Here is a 17,899-nt window from a genome sequence, read left to right as displayed (position 1 = left end):
GCTCCAAGAGCAGGCGTTCAGGGTGTTCATCGCCCTGATCTCTCCCTGTTGAGTGGTTCCAATGTGTCCCTGTTCCTCCACCAAAGGTTACAGCCTGTCATTAGCCTCCCCTAATGGCATCAGCTCCTGCTCCCGCTCGCTCCAGGTGCCTCGCCACTCTTCATCAGTTTCCCTTAACCCTGATCACAGCTTTATAAATAACCCCACTTCAGCCAGGTGCGGTGGCTCATGCCTGTAATCCCAGCACTTTGGGAGGCCGAGGCAGGAGGATCATGCGGTCAGGAGATCGAGACCATCCTGGCTAACATGGTGAAACCCCGTCTCTACTAAAAATACAAAAATTATCTAGGCATGGTGGCACGTAGCTGTCACCCCAACTACTCAGGAGGCTGAGGCAGGAGAACCACTGGAACCCAGAGACAGAGGTTGCAGCGAGCCAAGATCACGCCACTGCACTGTAGCGTGGGTGACAGAGCGAGACTCCAACTCAATAAATAAATAAATAAATAACCCCACTTCATGACACTCTCAATTACCCCATTTCTTCTTCCTGGTCATGCAAGCAGGAAATCACCTCGTGGGGAGCTTCCACAATTCTTAGCAGTTTCTTTGTAGATACAAAACTTTCTGTACTCCCACCTCCCATAAAAGCTGTTTAGTGTGGTTGTGTTCACACCCTGGACTATGATCTTGCTTGGGACAGAATGCATATCTGGGTCACTCTTAAGTTTCCTCATTGTATTTTGATATTGTCAGCATGTGAGGTGGTCTATTAATATCTGTTCCATGAATGACTGAATAAATGAATCAATGCTTTATTAAATGATAAGTCCATAGTCTGTTGGGTTCGCCGACGCCGGCCATCAGTGCCATGTTGCCACAGGTGTCCTGTGGCAAAGCAGTTTTTCTTGGTCCATTCAAATTGGGACGGGAAGCAGACATTTTTGTAGAATACACCTCCCCGGGCAGAAATGGAATTGCCTCCCTGTGGTGTGTGGATGGAGAAATGTCCTCGCATCGTGGTTTCAAGTCCTGGTTTGACTGCCCCGCAACCTGGCTTAGACACAGGAGCTGCTCTTCAACTGTTTCTCTTTTTTTGTATATTTTGTGAAATTTTTTTCTTCAGAATTTTGCCACCATGTCTTTCCATTCATTATAAAAATATTATATGTCGTGTTTGCCGGAGGAGATCTAAAACAAAACAATAAAAACCGTAGTGCTCAGCTCAGTGCACAGGAGCTCCTGCCGTCTACTCGCTGGGCAGTGGTGGAGGCTGGCGCTTCCCAGGGTGAGGATTCTGTTTCCCATCAGTAGGGTTTGTCATCTGTGAAATTCTTTTTACCTCTGGGCAGCACAGAGCCTCTGGGAAACTCTCTTCCCCCCACTTTCTCTTAACTAACTCAGGCCATCCACAGCTTTGACTGGTCCCTGTGGGATGGGGCCACAGTTCTAACCACTTTCTGCTGGCATCTCAAGGGGCATGGAGGGAAAATGGCAGGTCCAATGGATGAGCCTTGGTAGGAAGAGGATGCTGGAGGTGGGGATGGGGGGAGGTGGCCTGAATGGATCACCAGTCCCAGGAACCTTGGCATGGAGGAAAAGCAATGCCACTCTTGTGGGAAAATTCAAACCCTGCTACCTCTGGAGTCAGACGGTGGGTAGCGGTGGGGACGGACACTTCCCCTCATCACACGCCTCCACCCCATTGCTCTAGGGGCAAGCTGAGCGTTCAGCCCGGTGTCGGGCAGGACCTGAGGGACTGTGGGGAGCTGCTCTTCCTTCTGCGGTCAGGAATACGTGTCCCCGGGGATGCAGCAAGAAGCACATAATCTCAAAATGCAGCTATGCATACACATCACCGTGCAAACCATTTGCTTTCTAGTGCCTGCTCATGGTGAGTGCCTCTGTGCCTGAGCTCCCTCATCTAGAGGCCTAACCAAAATATTTAACAACTGGTGTAGACAGGCACTGACCGGTCAAAATGACCACCACTGAAGCAGAGCCTTGGAGGGCCACGGCTATGCCAGGCACTAACCCTTCATTTGCAGGAGCACAGAGAAGATCAGGAGGTCAGTGGGAAGCTCAGGGAAGGCTTTCAGTATTCTAACAAGCAGGGCAGCTGTGTCAGTGTGAATGAGCTGATATCAGCCCTGCTCTCACTCTCCTTTGTGGCTTCAGCCCTCCTCGCCCCCTTAGATTTGTGTTTTTCCTTTCTTTTGTAAACCCATATTTCTATTTACCAATCTTTCAGCCAGAGCCCTCAATATGGGGACAGGTCTGGCCTAACTGCAGTGGCCTTGAGAGGCAACCCTGGCCCACCCAGGGATCCCCAAACCTGGCTGTGCATCAGAATCACCCAGGCTGTGCCTAAAACCCATGGCCCAGGTCCTGTGTGCTTTGACAGAGCAGGCCAGGGGATGCCGAAGCACGACCAGGGTTGCAGCTTCCGCCCTCCTCCTAAACCGGATCAGCAGGAAGCCCTGGGGGCAGCGTGAGTTCAAACACCCGCAGGTTCTTGGAAGGAAGGCCATGCCGGCACTACTCACGATGGTCGTTTCTTCCTGATGTATGAGGCCAAACCAAGCAGCAACAGCACGGTGGCCGTGAGGATGACCGCCCCTGAGATGGCGGCGATGATGGTGTTCCTCTGCAGGAAATGCAGAAGCTGCCTGCAGGGCATAGTCCTAAAGTGAGCATCTAAATGAGAAGACACAGCGCAGAGTGAACAGAGATCCCCGCTGGGCCCCCCACCACCAGGACGAAACCTGCAAGGGACACCTGTTCATTCCATTCATAACAGAATAAAAACCTTGGCGTCTTAGCCACCGGTTCCAGAAGTCCTCTTGGGAAGGAACTGGCTGTTTGGGGAAATGCATTCATCTGCTATTTGGCGATAAGATGAGATGCTTTTGGGAGGTGGAGATGAGACACTGAGGGTATGGGCTGGCACGCAACAAAGCAACCAGAAATAAAGTTCCACAGACCAGTTTGTAAGAGGTAAAGAGAAGAACAGAGGAGAGCTCAGGTGGGTGACAGGAGGCGGGGGCACTAGAGGAGGTTGAGAAATCCTACTGCAAAGGCTTTGAAGAACAATGGAGACAAATATTCCGTTTGCAGCTTTTCACAGGCAGTGATAGAACCTCTTCTCTGCTGCCCCTCCTCTGCCCCCTGGCCTCAGGAAGGGGTACTGCATACATAGTCCACCTCGTGGGTGTAGGTTTGGGGGACCTCACGTCTGCACCAGCACGAGGCAAACACAACGCCACGGATGATCCTGAACTCCTGAGCCCCTCTGAGGACTTACAGAAAGTGTGAGAGTGGATGGGAATACCGCTGAGCACGGGCTGGGGAAAACACGGCAGTCTTCGCTAGATCTCAAAGCAAGGAGATCTCAGCCCACATCAGTATCCATTTATAATGTGACCAAAAAAGAAAACGACATCAGGGAAATCGGGCATGGAGGTAGGATCCCAGGTATCGGCTGGTTTCCTGTGGAGAGCTGTCCAGGGCAGCTGGTGATGTAGACACGGGGAGTGCTCAGCAAGGGTCTTCTTGGTGATGGGGAGAAAATAGGGCATGTCCAGCCTCCCACCTTCAGCTCTGCTATGCCAAGGGGCAGCGTGTCCAGCAGCTCAAAGGCTCTGCTGCAATAATTCGGCATTTAGTTTCTAAGCATTAGGAAGTGACAACCAGGTATAATTTTGACAGGGAGTGGCAGTGTGGAGGGGTGTACTGTGCTTAGTGCCAGCATGGGTAAGTTTCTGCCCACTCTAAACAGGTCTGGGCACAGGGATGAGCAGGGGTGAAGCCCTGGCTGTGCAGAAACAATATAAAAGTAGCATCTTTTTGGAAGAGTGGTGAAATTCCTGGAGTTCGGTTGTTTGTTTGTTTGTTGTTTTTTAGATGGAGTCTCGCTCTTATTGCCCAGGCTGGAGTGCACTGGTGCGATCTCAGCTTACTGCAGCCTCCACCTCCTGGGTTCAAGTGATTCTTGAACTGCCTCAGCCTCCCGAGTAGCTGGGATTACAGGCACCTGCCACCACGCCCAGCTAATTTTTTCTTTTGTATTTTTAGTAGAGACGGGGTTTTACCATGTTGGCCAGGGTAGTCTCGAACTCCTGGCCTCAGGTGATCCGCCTACCTTGACCTCCCAAAGTGCTGGGATTACAGGCGTGAGCCACCATGCCCAGCCTCTGGAGTTGGTTTAATTCATAAATTTTAACTGCAGATTGTATTCACGGCAGATTTATTTCACTTTTGTGGGTGAACTAAAGGTGTCAGTTAAAATATCATGAAAGGCAAAAGACACATTCAGAAGTTGTCTGTATTTAAGCATCATACTTGGTTTATACCATATAGGTTCCCACCTGGTTTAGCTGCCCCTTGAAGTGTTTCTTTATCTACAGTAGTTAACTGCTCTCTTAAATCCCTGTCGGACAGAGAGGATTCTTTAAACCTCTTCTCCTCTGAAAGGTGATCTACAAAAGATAAAATGTGTTCATCTACAAACAACCACGGCCTGTGATTACTTCAGCATTTATGATAAAAGTAGCTTCTTCTAGACTCAAAGTGAGGAGTTAGGGAGGATTTGGGGGAAAAGTCTAAATAAAGCCTACAGAACCTCAGCGTTTTGGTGTTTTTTTGTTTCTGTTTGCTTTTTAAAAAATCTAACAAATTCCTGGGCAACCCACCCACAGCTGAGGCAACATTTCTTACACTTAAGTGTACATCTGAATCACACTGGGAGGGCTTTTGAAAACACAGATTCCCAGGCCCCACCCCAGAGTTTCTGATTCCGTAGGTCTGGGGTAGGCCTGGGAATGTGCATGTCTCACAGATCCTGAAAGATGCTGCTTCTATGGGTAGAGGACCACGCTTAGAGGACCCAAGTGAGAACCTCTCTAAGCCCCAACCTACTTCTCCACTTGCATAAAATAGAGATAGTAAGACCTACCTCACAGATTGTATAATGTTCATGAAAATAATTTTGAAACCACAAAGTACTATAAAAATTTTCTTGAGTTGCAAGGACAAGAGAGGAAAATTAACCACACTGAAATACTCAGGTATTGGTAGACGGATTGCAGAAGAGTTTAATAGAAAGAAGACAGTCGAAAATGAGAAATATGGCCGGGCGCGGTGGCTCAAGCCTGTAATCCCAGTACTTTGGGAGGCTGAGGCGGGTGGATCACGAGGTCAGGAGATCGAGACCATCCTGGCTAACACAGTGAAACCCCGTCTCTACTAAAAATACAAAAAAAATTAGCCGGGCGAGGTGGCGGGCACCTGTAGTCCCAGCTACTTGGGAGGCTGAGGCAGGAGAATGGCGTGAACCTGGGAGGCGGAGCTTGCAGTGAGCGGAGATCGCGCCACTGCACTCCAGCCTGGAGGACAGAGCAAGACACTGTTTAAAAAAAAAAAAAGAAAAGAAAAAAGAAAAGAAAATGAGAAATATTTGCATCCTAGCTTTGCCCTTTGGTGCCTGACTCGTTGGCATATGGGACCTGTCAAAGGGCCTGAGTTTAGCTTGGAGAAAATTGGGAGGCCAGCATGGCCTGCCTGTCTTTGCCAGATGCAGGATGGCCTGGGAAGAGGCTGAGAGATGTTTGGAGAAGCTCTGGGGAACAAACTAGAACCAATGGGTAGGCGCTCCAGGGAAATCTGTTTGGACTGTTTAGCGGTTAGAAAGTGAGCTATCAAGGAGGGAATGGGAAAGGATGAGAAGTAATGAATCTCACACCCTAGAAGACTTCAAAGCAGGCTGGAGCCCCCAGCCCCAGATGGGAGACCTCCAAGGGCTGGAAGGGGGGCAGGGCAACTTTGGATGAGCTTGGTAAATCTTCCTTGGCCTCGTTCACAGAGAGAGAGAGAATTGTCGCAATAAGAGTTTGCGGCCAGCCTGGGAAACATAGCAAGACCTCATGTCTACTAAAAACTAAAAAAATAAAAAAATTAGCCAGGCATGGTGGCACACACCTGTAGTCCCAGCTACAGAAAGGCTGAGATAGGCAGATGGCTTGAACTCGGGAGATCAAGGCTGCAGAGAGCTATAATCACACTACTACACTCCAGCCCAGATAACAGAGCGGGACCCTGTCTCAAAAGAATAATAAAATTAAACAAAATAATAAAATAAAATAACAGAAAATTATCACAATATGATTAAGACTACCATGTGGGCGTCTGATAACCGTCTCATGAAGTTCTAGTTATTCCTGAAAAAAAGAGAGAAATGTGTTCCTTCTTCAACTTGGCTTAGAAAAGAGAGAAAACTCCCACTTTAATAAGACTGATAATTAACTTGACTTTTGAAATGAAACATGTCAAATCGGAATCCAGAGACTAACAGCCGCAGACAGAAAGCCCTGGCGAGCATCGAGTTATCCACTAGCGGGCGCGCTCGGCTTGCTCTTCCACAGAGCTGTAGCAATGGTAGACCTGACACGGGAACACATTTTCACTCTTTCTCCACCGGAGGCAGAAGACGACAGAATTAAGAGCCACTGCCTATTCTTATCGTCAGTATGGACGAAGTTTTCATTTACCTAAGGTTCTGTGAAGAGTCTGAAGGCGTCTTTTACGTTTGATGGGTTGCGTTTGATCAATTGTTGGATTATTTTTTTTGTGGGAAAAAACAAGCACAATTATCAAATTTTTAACCAACACAGTTTCATTTCCAGACTTCTTTTCAACTTTACAGCTATTAACTATGACAGGAGCAGCCACCCATTACAAGAGCAATTCTCCCGTCCTTCCATGCTGTAGGCTCAACCCAAGCTGCCAATCACGCATGTGCTGGGCTTGGTGAAAACCTTCTTAAAGGAGTGCAGAACCAAGAAAGTTTGACTTTGTGCTCAAGGAAAAGTTGAGCTTCATAATTCTCTGTGTTTTGGAGACTCTAACATTGACGTGAGCCTTTGGTTACAAGTTAACAGCATGCTATTGCTAGGACTGATGCTACATTCCATTCAGTGGACATAAGATCATCGACAGCTACAGCTGCTGTCCACAGACCTGGGCACACATTTTACAAGACACTTCACTTCTCAGAATGGTCATTTCTCCACTCCTCCTCCTATTGAGATGTTTTTGACCATTGATTTTTTTTTTTTTTTTTTTTTTTTTTTTCGAGACGGAGTCTCACTCTGTCCCCCAGGCTGGAGTGCAGTGGCACCATCTCGGCTCACTGCAAGCTCCGCCTCCCAGGTTCAAGCGATTTTCCTACCTCAGCCTCCCGAGTAGCTGCGATTACAGGGATACACCACCACGCCCAGCTAATATTTGTATTTTTAGTAGAGATGAGGTTTCACCATGTTGGTCGGGCTGATCTCAAACTCCTGACCTCAGTTGATCCACCTGCCTCGGCCTCTCAAAGTGCTGGGATTACAGGCGTGAGCCACCGCACCCAGCCTTTTTTCCTTTTTCTTTTCTTTTTTTTCTTCTTTCTTTTTTTTTTTTTTTTTGAGTGGTCACTGCTGCCAAAGAGGAGGTGCAGACAGTGTGGTCTGGAATTTACTGTCCCTGCGGAGTAGCCTGAGAGCAGCTCCCACCCTCTGAAGATGGATCTGATCAGCCCTCTCAGCTGCCAGACATGAGCTTTGTCACTGCCTGCGGGTTCTCAGCCCTCTTCTTCCCTCACTCTTCCTACTTGGAAAAACCCTATTAAGGAGATCAGCCTCTTGTTCTCCCAGAACTCTGTGCAAATACAACATAAGCACTTTTTAAAGACCTTCAGTGTTAGCCTGTTTATATCTAACAGTTATTTATTGATTCGATTGACTCTCCTAAGAGCTGTGGGGAGCTCTTGGAGGACAAGAATGCCTCACTGAGTACTAGCTTCCAGCACAGTACCTTCCGCTGGGTAGGAGAGATCAGTAGTTAGGTCTTGAGTGAGAGAATGAATCTGGAAGAATCTTGACTGTAACCTCACGAGGGACTCTGAGCCAGAACCACCCTGCTAAACCTGTCTTGCTAGCCAAGACTGCCGGGCATGGTGGCGCGTGCCTGTAGTCCCAGTTACTCGGGAGGCTGAGACAGGAGAATCGCTTGAACTTGGGAGGCAGAGGTTACAATGAGCGGAGATTGTGCCACTGCACTCCAGCCTGGATGACAGAGTGAGACTCCATCTCAAAAAAAAAAAAAAAAAAGAAGAGAAAAGAAAAAAATGTCATCCTGGTTCCTCCTGAAGGAAAAATAAAGATTTGAAAGTAAAAGTATGTGAAAGCAATTGACTGAAGAAACAGTTTTAGAAATCAAAAGATCAAGCTAGATAGTAGGCTTTCTATTCCCCAAGCATATCTTTTAATTTTACTTGAACAATGATTATTCAGGGGTGAAGGTAAATTATTCAGGGGCATTTTCTTATTCAGGGGTGAAGGTACATTATTCAGGGGCAGAGGTATCTTGGCACTGTAATATACATACCTGGGCAGACCACACCTAACATTTGCAAAACCAGCACAATAATTTTAATAGGTTAACAAATGGTACTAGGAAAACAGGATATCCACATGCGAAATAATAAAGTTAGATCCTTATCCAACACCATAAACAAAAATTAACTCACAGTGGACCAAAGACCTAAAAGTAATGCCTAAAACTATGAAAACTTTTAGAGGAAAACAGAGGGCAGAAACTTCATGACATTGGATTCGGAAATTATTTCTTGGGTTTGATACCAAAGGCACAGGCCACCAAAGAAAAAATAGACAAATTGGACTTTAAGCAAATTTTAAAATTTTGTTCATCAAAAGACAGTGTCAACAGAATAAAAAGGTACCCCACCCAGAATGGGAGAAAACATTTGCAAATTGTTTATCTGGTAAAGGAATGATACCCAGATTACAGAGAGAACTCCTGACACCCAACAAAATACAAAAATACAAACAACTGATTCAAAAATAGGCAAAGAACTTGAATAGACATTTTCCCAAAGAAGATATACAAATGGCAAATAGAACTTCAAAAGATGCTCAACATCAGTAATCATTAGGGAATTGCAAATCAAAACTACAATGAAATACCACCTCATATCCATTAGGATGGCTACTATCAAAAAAACAGAAAATAGGCTGGGTGCGGCCACTCACACCTATAATCCTAGCACTTTGGGAAGCCAAGGCAGGTGAAATACCTGAGGTTGGGAGTTCAAGACCAGCCTGGCCAACATGGTGAAATCCCATCTCTACTAAAAAATGTAAAAAATTAGCCGGGTGCAGTGGCACACACCTGTAGTTCTAGCTACTTGGGAGGCTGAAACAGGAGAATCGCTTGAAACTGGGAGGCAGAGGCTGCAGTGAACTGAGATCAATTGTGCCACTGCATTCTAGCCCGGGCAACAAACAAAAAGAAAATAACACGTGTTGGCAAGGATGTGGAGAAACTGAAACCCTTGTGTGCTGTTGGTAGGAATGTAATATGTTACTGCCATGATAGGAAACAGCATGGCAGTTCCTCAGAAAATTAAAACCAAAATCACCATATCATCCAGCAATTTCACTTCTGAGTATGTACCCAAGATAACTGAAAGCAAGGTCTCAAAGAATTATTTGTACATCCATGTTCATAACAGGATTATTCACAAGGCTAAAATGTGGAAGCAACCCAAATATCCATCAAGGGATAAGTGAGTAAACAAAACATGGTAGAGACATACAATGGAATATTACTCAGCTTCAAAAAGAAAGAACATTCTGAAATATGCCACAACATGGATGAATCTTGAGGACATTATGCAAAATCAAATGTCAGTAACAAAAAGACAAATACTGTATGATTGCACTTACGTGAGATATTTAGAGTAGTCAAAATCACAGAAAGTAGAACGGTGGTTGCCAGGGGATGCAGAGATGGGGGAATGCATGGTTATTATTTAATGCATATAGAGTTTTGGTTTTATAAGATGAAAAGAGTTCTGGAGATGAATGTTGGTGATGGTTGTACATTATGAATATATTTAATACCACTGAATTGTGCCCTTAAAAATGGTTAAGATGGTAAAATTTCATATTATGTGTATTCTATAATAATTTTTAAAAATTGAAAAAGAATACAAATGGAGAAACACCTACCATATCCATCAATAATTAAAAGTTATAAATCATGGCTCAGTCTACATATCTATACAAGGACCTGCTGCTTTCTTGGTGGCTAAAGGAACCCCAAGGCTCCTTCCCAGTCCCCTGCCAGTCTGAGTGACAACACAGATGTGCTGAAGCAGGGAAAAAGCTGGGCCCAAGCCCAAGATTCCTGAGCAGTGACTGGACTCTCCAAGCCTCACTATGACCAAGTAGAATTTATTCTAGGAATGCAAGGTTGGTTTGACATTAGGAAATTCATTATTATCATATATATAATCTTAATAGACTTAAGGAAAAGAATCATATGATTAGTTCCAAAAATTCAACACCCACCTATTCCTGATTTTTCTTTTTTTTTTTTTTTTTTTTTTTGAGACAGAGTCTCGCTCTGTCCCCCAGGCTGGAGTGCAGTGGCGCGATCTCGGCTCACTGCAAGCTCCGCCTCCCGGGTTCCCGCCATTCTCCTGCCTCAGCCTCCCGAGTAGCTGGGACTACAGGCGCCCGCCACCTCGCCTGGCTAGTTTTTTTTTTTTTTGTATTTTTTAGTAGAGACGGGGTTTCACCGTGTTAGTCAGGATGGTCTCGATCTCCTGACCTCGTGATCCGCCCGTCTCGGCCTCCCAAAGTGCTGGGATTACAGGCTTGAGCCACCGTGCCCGGCCTATTCCTGATTTTTCAAATACTCAAGCAAATATGTGATAACAAATGTTAGTAAGGATGTGAAGAAGTGGGAACTCTTGCAAATATTGGTGGGAATGTAAAACAGTGCAGCTGCTATGGAAACCATATGGAGGTTCCTCAAAAAATTAAAGATAGATTTACCATATGACCCCACAATCCCACTTCTAGATACATATCCTAAAGAACTGAAAACAGGATCTTGGAGATATTTGCATACCCATATTCATTGCAGCTTTTTTTTTTTTTTTTTTTTGAGACAGAGTCTCCCTCTGTCGCCCAGGCTGGAGTGCAGTGGACGGATCTCAGCTCACTGCAAGCTCCGCCTCCTGGGTTCACGCCATTCTCCTGCCTCAGCCTCCCGAGTAGCTGGGACTACAGGCACCCGCCACCTCGCCCGTCTAGCTTTTTGTATTTTTTTAGTAGAGACGGGGTTTCACCATGTTAGCCAGGATGGTCTTGATCTCCTGACCTCGTGATCCGCCCGTCCTGGCCTCCCAAAGTGCTGGGATAACAGGCTTGAGCCACCGCGCCCGGCCAATTGCAGCATTATTTACAATAACCAAGACATGACAGCAACCCAAGTGTCCAACAATAGATAAATGGATAAAGAAACTATGGTATATACATACAATAGAATATTATTCAGCTTAAAAAGAAAGGAAATTCTGTCATATGCTACAAGATGGATTAACCTTGAGGACATTATACTGTGTGAACTAAACCAATCACAAAAAGACAAATACTGTATGATTCAACTTACATGAGATATCTAAAGTAACTCAACTCATAGAAACAGAAAAAAATACCCAAAAGTATTTTTTGGACAGATTATCATTTTCAGTATAAATATATGTATCCGTATATATTTACATGTATGTGTGTAGATGGAAGGATAGATATACAGATAGATAATCTCTTATTCATATTAGTCCTATAACCAGACTCTTAATCAGGAAACTCAAGAGGCATTTTCTCCAAGAGCGAGAACAAAGCAGGATTCCCACTGTATCTCCAGCAACCACTCAAGATTAACCTAGAGGTATTAGCAATCCAATTAAACACGATAAATAAATCAGGTAGAGGCATAACAATAGGTAAAGATGTAAAACTGGCTGGGCATGGTGGCTCATACCTGTAATCCCAGCACTTTGGGAGGCCAAGGAGGGCAGATCACCTGAAGTCAGGAGTTGGAGGCCAGCCTGGCCAACATGGTGAAATCCTGTCTCTGATAAAAATTCAAAAATTAGCTGGGCATGGTGGCGCATGCTTGTAGTCCCAGCTTCTCAGGAGGCTGAGGCAGGAGGATCGCTTGAACCTGGGAGGCAGAGGTTGCAGTGAGCTGAGATCATGCTACTGCACTCCAGCCTGGGCAACAGAGTGAGACTCCATCAAAAAAAAAAAAAAAAAAGAAGAAGTAAAACTATCTATGTAACAGTATATGTAGAATTGAATAAGGCAATAGGACATAAAATTCATATCCAAAAAGCAAGCCTTCCTATTCCCAAACATTAAGTAGGTAGAAGGTATAATGATAGAGAAACCCCCTCTCTTACAATAGCAACATAGAAAATTAAGTGACTTAGGAATAAACTTAAGAAGATACATGTAAAAATCTATGTAAGGAAAACTTTAACACACACTGAAAATAAACTTGAAGAACTGGAAAGGCATTCCCATTTCTAGCATAGGATGACCTAACATCTGTTTTCCCAAAGTGAATATTGTCGCATAAATTTGATGCAATGCCAATCAGAATACCAAAAGCCTTTGGATGAAGTTAGACAAGTTGATGCTAAAGTTCACATGGAAAAACAAACATGCAAAAATAGCCAGGAAGACAATGAAAAAACAAAAACTGCAAAAGGGGAACTAGTCTGACAAGACATGAAAACATACTGTTTTCAGGCGCGGTGGCTCACGCCTGTAATCCCAGCACGGAGTTTCGCTCTTGTCGCCCAGGCTGGAGTGCTGTGCCGCGATCTTGGCTCTCCGCAACCTCTGCCTACCGGGTTCAAGAGATTATCCTGCCTCAGCCTCCCAAGTAGCTGGTCTCGAACTCCTGACTTCAGGGGAGCCACATCGCCCGGCCAGGAATAAGGATTTTTAATCAGCTCTTCCCATTCCCTAACCCCTACCTCTGGCTGATGCACGGTGCGGCCCGGGAACCCCTGGCGAGGTTCATAATCCTGCACCCAGGGAAGACCACGTTTTTCCCAGCTCGGACAGTGACCTATTTGGCCTGGTTTTTTTCTTTTAAATCTTTTAAGTCTTTCTAGGGGAGAAATGCTTCATGGATTCTAGCTGCTCATCCTGTCTTCGGAGCCAGTCTTCCTCCAGCATGATCAGATCACTCAGATGAACCTCTGCTCCTGGCTGGAGGCAGCGCTTTCCCACACTCCTGAGGAGAAGGGGAGAATCCCTCTGGGGCAGCACCTCCCGAATGTGCTCAGCCCCTGCCCAGCCCCACCACCCCAGAGGGGAAAGGACCTGCCCAGGTCAGTTTGGGTGGAGGCACCAGCTGTCTGTGGCCTGCTCTCTCTCCCTCCTGGCTAGCATCTGTCTGCCTGCAGAGAATAAACATTCTGATCTGCTCCTCCTTGCTGTACATATCACAGAAGCAGACTCGCACAGGGGGGGATCTGGGGAAACCATGGGTATCCAAAACCTTACCAGTGATTGGGGAACTCTTTCTAATTCAGGGTGAAGCACCCACGTTGTGCAGCCAAGTACAGGTGTTTCTCTACAAGAGAGTCTGAGCACCATCTGCCAGACCCTCAGCTCTGAACTCAGGTCAGGTAAGAGGAAAAAGAGGGGCCACCCAGTGGCTCACGCCTGTAATCCCTGCACGTCTGTAATCCGAGCACACCTGTAATCCCTGCGCGCCTGTAATCCCTGCATGCTTGTAATCCCAGCGTGCCTGTAATCCCTGCACGCCTGCAATCCCAGCACACCTGTAATCCCAGCACCTTGGGAGGCCGAGGCGGGCGGGTCACGAGGTCAGGAGATCGACACCATCCTGGCGAACACGATGAAAACCTGTCTCTACTAAAAAATACAAAAAACTAGCCAGGCGCGGTGGCGGGCGCCCATAGTCACAGCTACTTGGAAGGCTGAGGCGGGAGAATGGCCTGAACCTGGGAGGCGTAGCTTGCGGTGAGCCGAGATTGTGCTGCCTGGGTGACAGAGCGAGACTCCATGGAAAAAAAAAAGTGGGGGGGGGAGAAGAACGACCACTTATCGACCCTCAATTCCAATGTTATGCATTTGCATTTACCTTTATCGGGAATTTTGTCCACACTGCCAAGGAAATATTCTGGTCCAGGAGAATTCCAAGCAACACTGGTTGCTTTGATAAGACACATAAAAAAAAAAAAAAAAAAAAAAGAAGAAGAAAAAGGATCTTCATCAGTACACATTTGCAAGCACCTTGGGCCCATATTTTGTATTCCGTTTTTTTGTTTTGTTTTGTTTTGTTTGTTTTTGTTTTTGTTTTTGTGTTTTTGAGACGGAGTCTGGCTCTGTCACCCAGGCTGGAGTGCAGTGGCGCGATCTCGGCTCACTGCAAGCTCCGCCTCCCGGGTTTACGCCATTCTCCTGCCTCAGCCTCCCGAGTAGCTGGGACTACAGGCGCCCGCCACCTCGCCCGGCTAGTTTTTTGTATTTTTTTAGTAGAGACGGGGTTTCACCGTGTTAGCCAGGATGGTGTCGATCTCCTGACCTCGTGATCCGCCCGTCTCGGCCTCCCAAAGTGCTGGGATTACAGCCGTTTTTTGTTTTTTTTGTCTTTTGAGACAGAGTTTCGCTGTCACCCAGGCTGGAGTGCAGTGGCACGACTCCACCTCCCGGGTCCAAGTGATTCTCATGTCTCAGCCTCCCAAGTAGCTGGGTCTACAGGCATGTGCCACCACGCCCAGTTAATTTTTTGTATGTTTAGTAGAGACAGGGTTTCACCATGTTGGTCAGGCTGGTCTCGAACTCTGGACCTCAAGTGATCCACTCACCTCGGCCTCCCAAAGTGCTGGGATTACAGGCGTGAGCCACCGCGCCTGATCTTATTTTCCATTTCTAAGTTGAAATGCTAATATAGAACTCAACTTGTAAGAGCAAATGTGTGTTTGAAAGTGAATGCCTTGATGTAGAGAGCGGGGCCGCCTCACTGCCGACTGCAGAGGTGCCCAGGCAGTTGTCCTGACTACCCTCACGGAGACTACCCTCAGGAACTGGGGCGCAAACATCTGCAGAATACCAACACAGTGCCCATTCCCCCTCCCTGCCTGGGGCACTTGCACCCACAGCTGGCAGATTTCCAGTACACTATTCTATCCTTATTATTGTGAGCAGATACCTATCTTAATTCCCAACGTGCTAAATGTTTCCCCTAATATGAAGCTGCCTTTTGGGAAAGAGTGCGCTTTTCACATGTGTCATTTTTCTGGATGTGCCTAAGCTAGTCATTTTTTAGTCTTGTTTTATCATCCACTGAATGGGGTATTAATGACTGCACTAACCCTCTCAAACCACATTGTGCACTTAGGATTCGTGTGTTGGGTTGAAAGTTATAATGCTGCTAGGGGCTCCTGCTGTCGGGAACGGGGAACCCCGCTTGCAGATCAGGTTTCTGTCCTCTGAATACCTCCAGGGTGGCAGAACCTGCCTAACACTGCACATCAAGGATCACCCCAAAATACAGGGATAGTCACACTTCGGAGCACAGACTCCACAGCGGGGGGAAGGTTACAGAGAGGATTTCAGACAGTTGTTTCCTTCCTATCTCCATTTGGCTTTGCCCCGCCAGCAGCAGTTGGTTTAGAGACTGCTAGGATGATAACAGCACATTGAAGACAACACATAGGCCTACAGAAATGTGTGCACTTACTGTGTTAACGGCATACACTTGCCTTTTCTCATGTCTGTCTTTGTAATGGATCGGACTGCTGTTGTTTCGCTAAATGACGGGTCATATGGAACCTTGGGAAACACCTGCAGTAGAATTTCATCTCCAGTGAAGCAAACAAAGGCACGTTAATGGCAGCAATGCAGGACTGATATCTTTTGCTCTGTAAGTACCTAAAGCAGTCTATGAATATAGTGACTGCAGGACGCAAACTCCACGGATATAGGACGCTATTCCCTAAAATGCCTTGTCTTGGGAAGGAAAACTCCAACTACCGAAATCATTTCCAGAAAACTGTGATTGTCTGAGATATCCTGGGCAGTAAACACTGTGCACTATAGATATATGGCCTCAGATCTCCCGATACTTCGTGCCCTAATAATTCTTCTTGTTTCCGTTGTCATTCTGATGCACCTTTGACGCTGTTCGCAAGATGACTCTTAAAAATAGGGTAAAGTTTGTGGGGGCACAGATGAATCAGAACAGATTCTATAAGCTGGGAAAGCTCTCTGTTTATAAAACTGTTGCTAATCCATGAGGGTTACATTTTTGAAAAGTATTAAGTTCTCTTTCCCTTTTAAGTTCTCAGGCTTCTGGCTTCCCTGGGAAGCAGAAGTTTTACTTTCCCTTCCAGGCTGTCCCTGCTAAGACACAGAAAACCGTCCTCACAAACCCCACTCATCCTATATTTATTCTCGGTGCATTTCTGGGGCTGCTGGTTCTCGGTGGTTTTTACTCGCTCGACGTAACAGGAGCTCACCACAGAGACGCCAGAAAATGAACCATGAGGGTCACCAGGACAATGAGGAGCTGCTCTCACCACCCCTCCTTGAGGACCATGGGGACCTACGAGTCCCTGGAAATGTTGCCCAGAGGGAACTGCAGAGTTGAGCTGTGGCCTCCAATGCCAAGGCCCACCTGGCGGGAGCTGGGCTGGTCAGTGGGCTCTTGAGGGGTGATGGGAGCTTCCCAAATCCCCAACTCTTCTCCCATCTTCAGGTGCAATCACCAGCCTCCTACACATACGGGGCCGCGTTCAGAGACACCGGGGTCACCTGGGAGGCCGAGAACAAGGCCTTTGCCTCCTAGACAGCAGGTGCTGAGGGCACAGCGAGAGGGACTGCAAGTGCTGCCTGCATCTGCTCATTCGTCCCCTCCTGGTCACCTGCCAGGCAGTGATCTATGCAGACTGCCCGAGGCCTCTGTGATGGCTCCCATGGGGAGAAGCAAGCCCAGCGCTCCTGACACGGACAGCTGCCGGAAAGGAGACCCACCGGGTGTCGAGAGATCTGCTCCCTTGCAAGCAGGAATGAACAGGCATCGCTCTGTGATCCGAATGCCTCCTAACCTGGGGGGAAGCATCAGTGCCACTCTCCCGGTTGCGCCTTCTCACACCTAAGGCGACCCTCAACCTTCGCTCCCGACACACAGCCCAGGCACCCTCAGGAGAGACTTCACTGGCATTTGCACAGCTTCCTTCAGCGACAGCTGTGGTTCAGAACCCTTTCCTCCGTCTCAGCTCTCTGCTAAAGAGGACTTCCCTGGGCCTTGGCTTTAGCTCTGTGGTTGTGGTGGTGGTGGTAAAATACACTTAACATAAAATTTCCATTTCTACTATTTATTTAGAGACAAAGTCTCGCTGTGTCACCCAAGCTGAACTGCTGTGGTATAATCATAGCTCACTGAAGCCTTGAACTCTTGGCCTCAAGCGATCCTCCCGCCTCAGCCTCCCAAGGCTGAGACTACAGGCATGCGTCACCACACTCAGCTCATTTTTTAAGTTTTTGTAGGAACAGGGTCTCACTATGTTGCCTAGGCTGGTCTGGAACTCCTGGCCTCAAGTGAGCCTCCCACCTCAGCCTTGCAAATTGTTGAAATTACAGGCATGAGCCACAATGCCTGGCCCATTTTCACTCTATTTAAGTGTACGATTTAAGGGCATTCAAAACATTCACAGTTTTGTGTAAACATCACCACTATTTATTTTCAGAACTCCAGGCTGGAGTGCAGTAGTGCAGTCTCAGCTCACTGCAACCTCTGCTCGCCAGGCTCAAATGTCCTCCCACCTCAGGCTCCCAACTAGCTGGAACTACAAGCTCATGCCACCACACCCAGCTAATTTTTTTTTAATTTTTAGTAGAGACGGGGTTTCACCATGTTGGTCAGGCTGGTCTTGAACTTCTAACCTCAAGCAATCCACTTGCCTCGGCCTCCCAAAGTGCTGAGATTGAGGCACTTGGCCTCC

The 17,899-nt window shown here is 46.8% G+C and overlaps 4 protein-coding genes across 4 annotated transcripts in view; 3 read left to right on the top strand and 1 right to left on the bottom strand.

Moving 5' to 3' along the window:
• ANKRD39 (ankyrin repeat domain 39) overlaps positions 1 to 17,899 on the top strand; it is a 745,852-nt gene that overhangs the window by 508,002 nt on the left and 219,951 nt on the right. The gene's annotated exons all lie outside the window — the stretch shown is intronic.
• The window catches only part of FAM178B (family with sequence similarity 178 member B), a 218,462-nt gene that overhangs the window by 16,651 nt on the left and 183,912 nt on the right, over positions 1 to 17,899 (top strand). The window lies entirely within an intron of this gene.
• Positions 1 to 17,899, top strand: part of ACTR1B (actin related protein 1B) — an 80,851-nt gene that overhangs the window by 30,043 nt on the left and 32,909 nt on the right. The gene's annotated exons all lie outside the window — the stretch shown is intronic.
• Positions 792 to 17,899, bottom strand: part of C13H2orf92 (chromosome 13 C2orf92 homolog) — a 41,565-nt gene continuing 24,457 nt past the window's right edge. The window contains exons 6-10 of the mRNA XM_050755193.1: positions 15,659 to 15,757; positions 14,035 to 14,106; positions 4,368 to 4,478; positions 2,547 to 2,697; positions 792 to 1,191 (exon numbers count right to left, since the gene is read on the bottom strand). Coding sequence (XP_050611150.1) covers positions 1,059 to 1,191; positions 2,547 to 2,697; positions 4,368 to 4,478; positions 14,035 to 14,106; positions 15,659 to 15,757 — 566 coding nt within the window. The 3' untranslated portion in view covers positions 792 to 1,058. The remainder of the gene's footprint in view (positions 1,192 to 2,546; positions 2,698 to 4,367; positions 4,479 to 14,034; positions 14,107 to 15,658; positions 15,758 to 17,899) is intronic.

This window comes from Macaca thibetana, chromosome 13 (assembly GCF_024542745.1).
Source record: "Macaca thibetana thibetana isolate TM-01 chromosome 13, ASM2454274v1, whole genome shotgun sequence".
Classification (NCBI taxonomy): Eukaryota; Metazoa; Chordata; class Mammalia; order Primates; family Cercopithecidae; genus Macaca; species Macaca thibetana.
The sequence above is the reverse complement of the archived record's forward strand: the minus strand, read 5'-3'. Positions and strand labels throughout refer to the sequence as shown.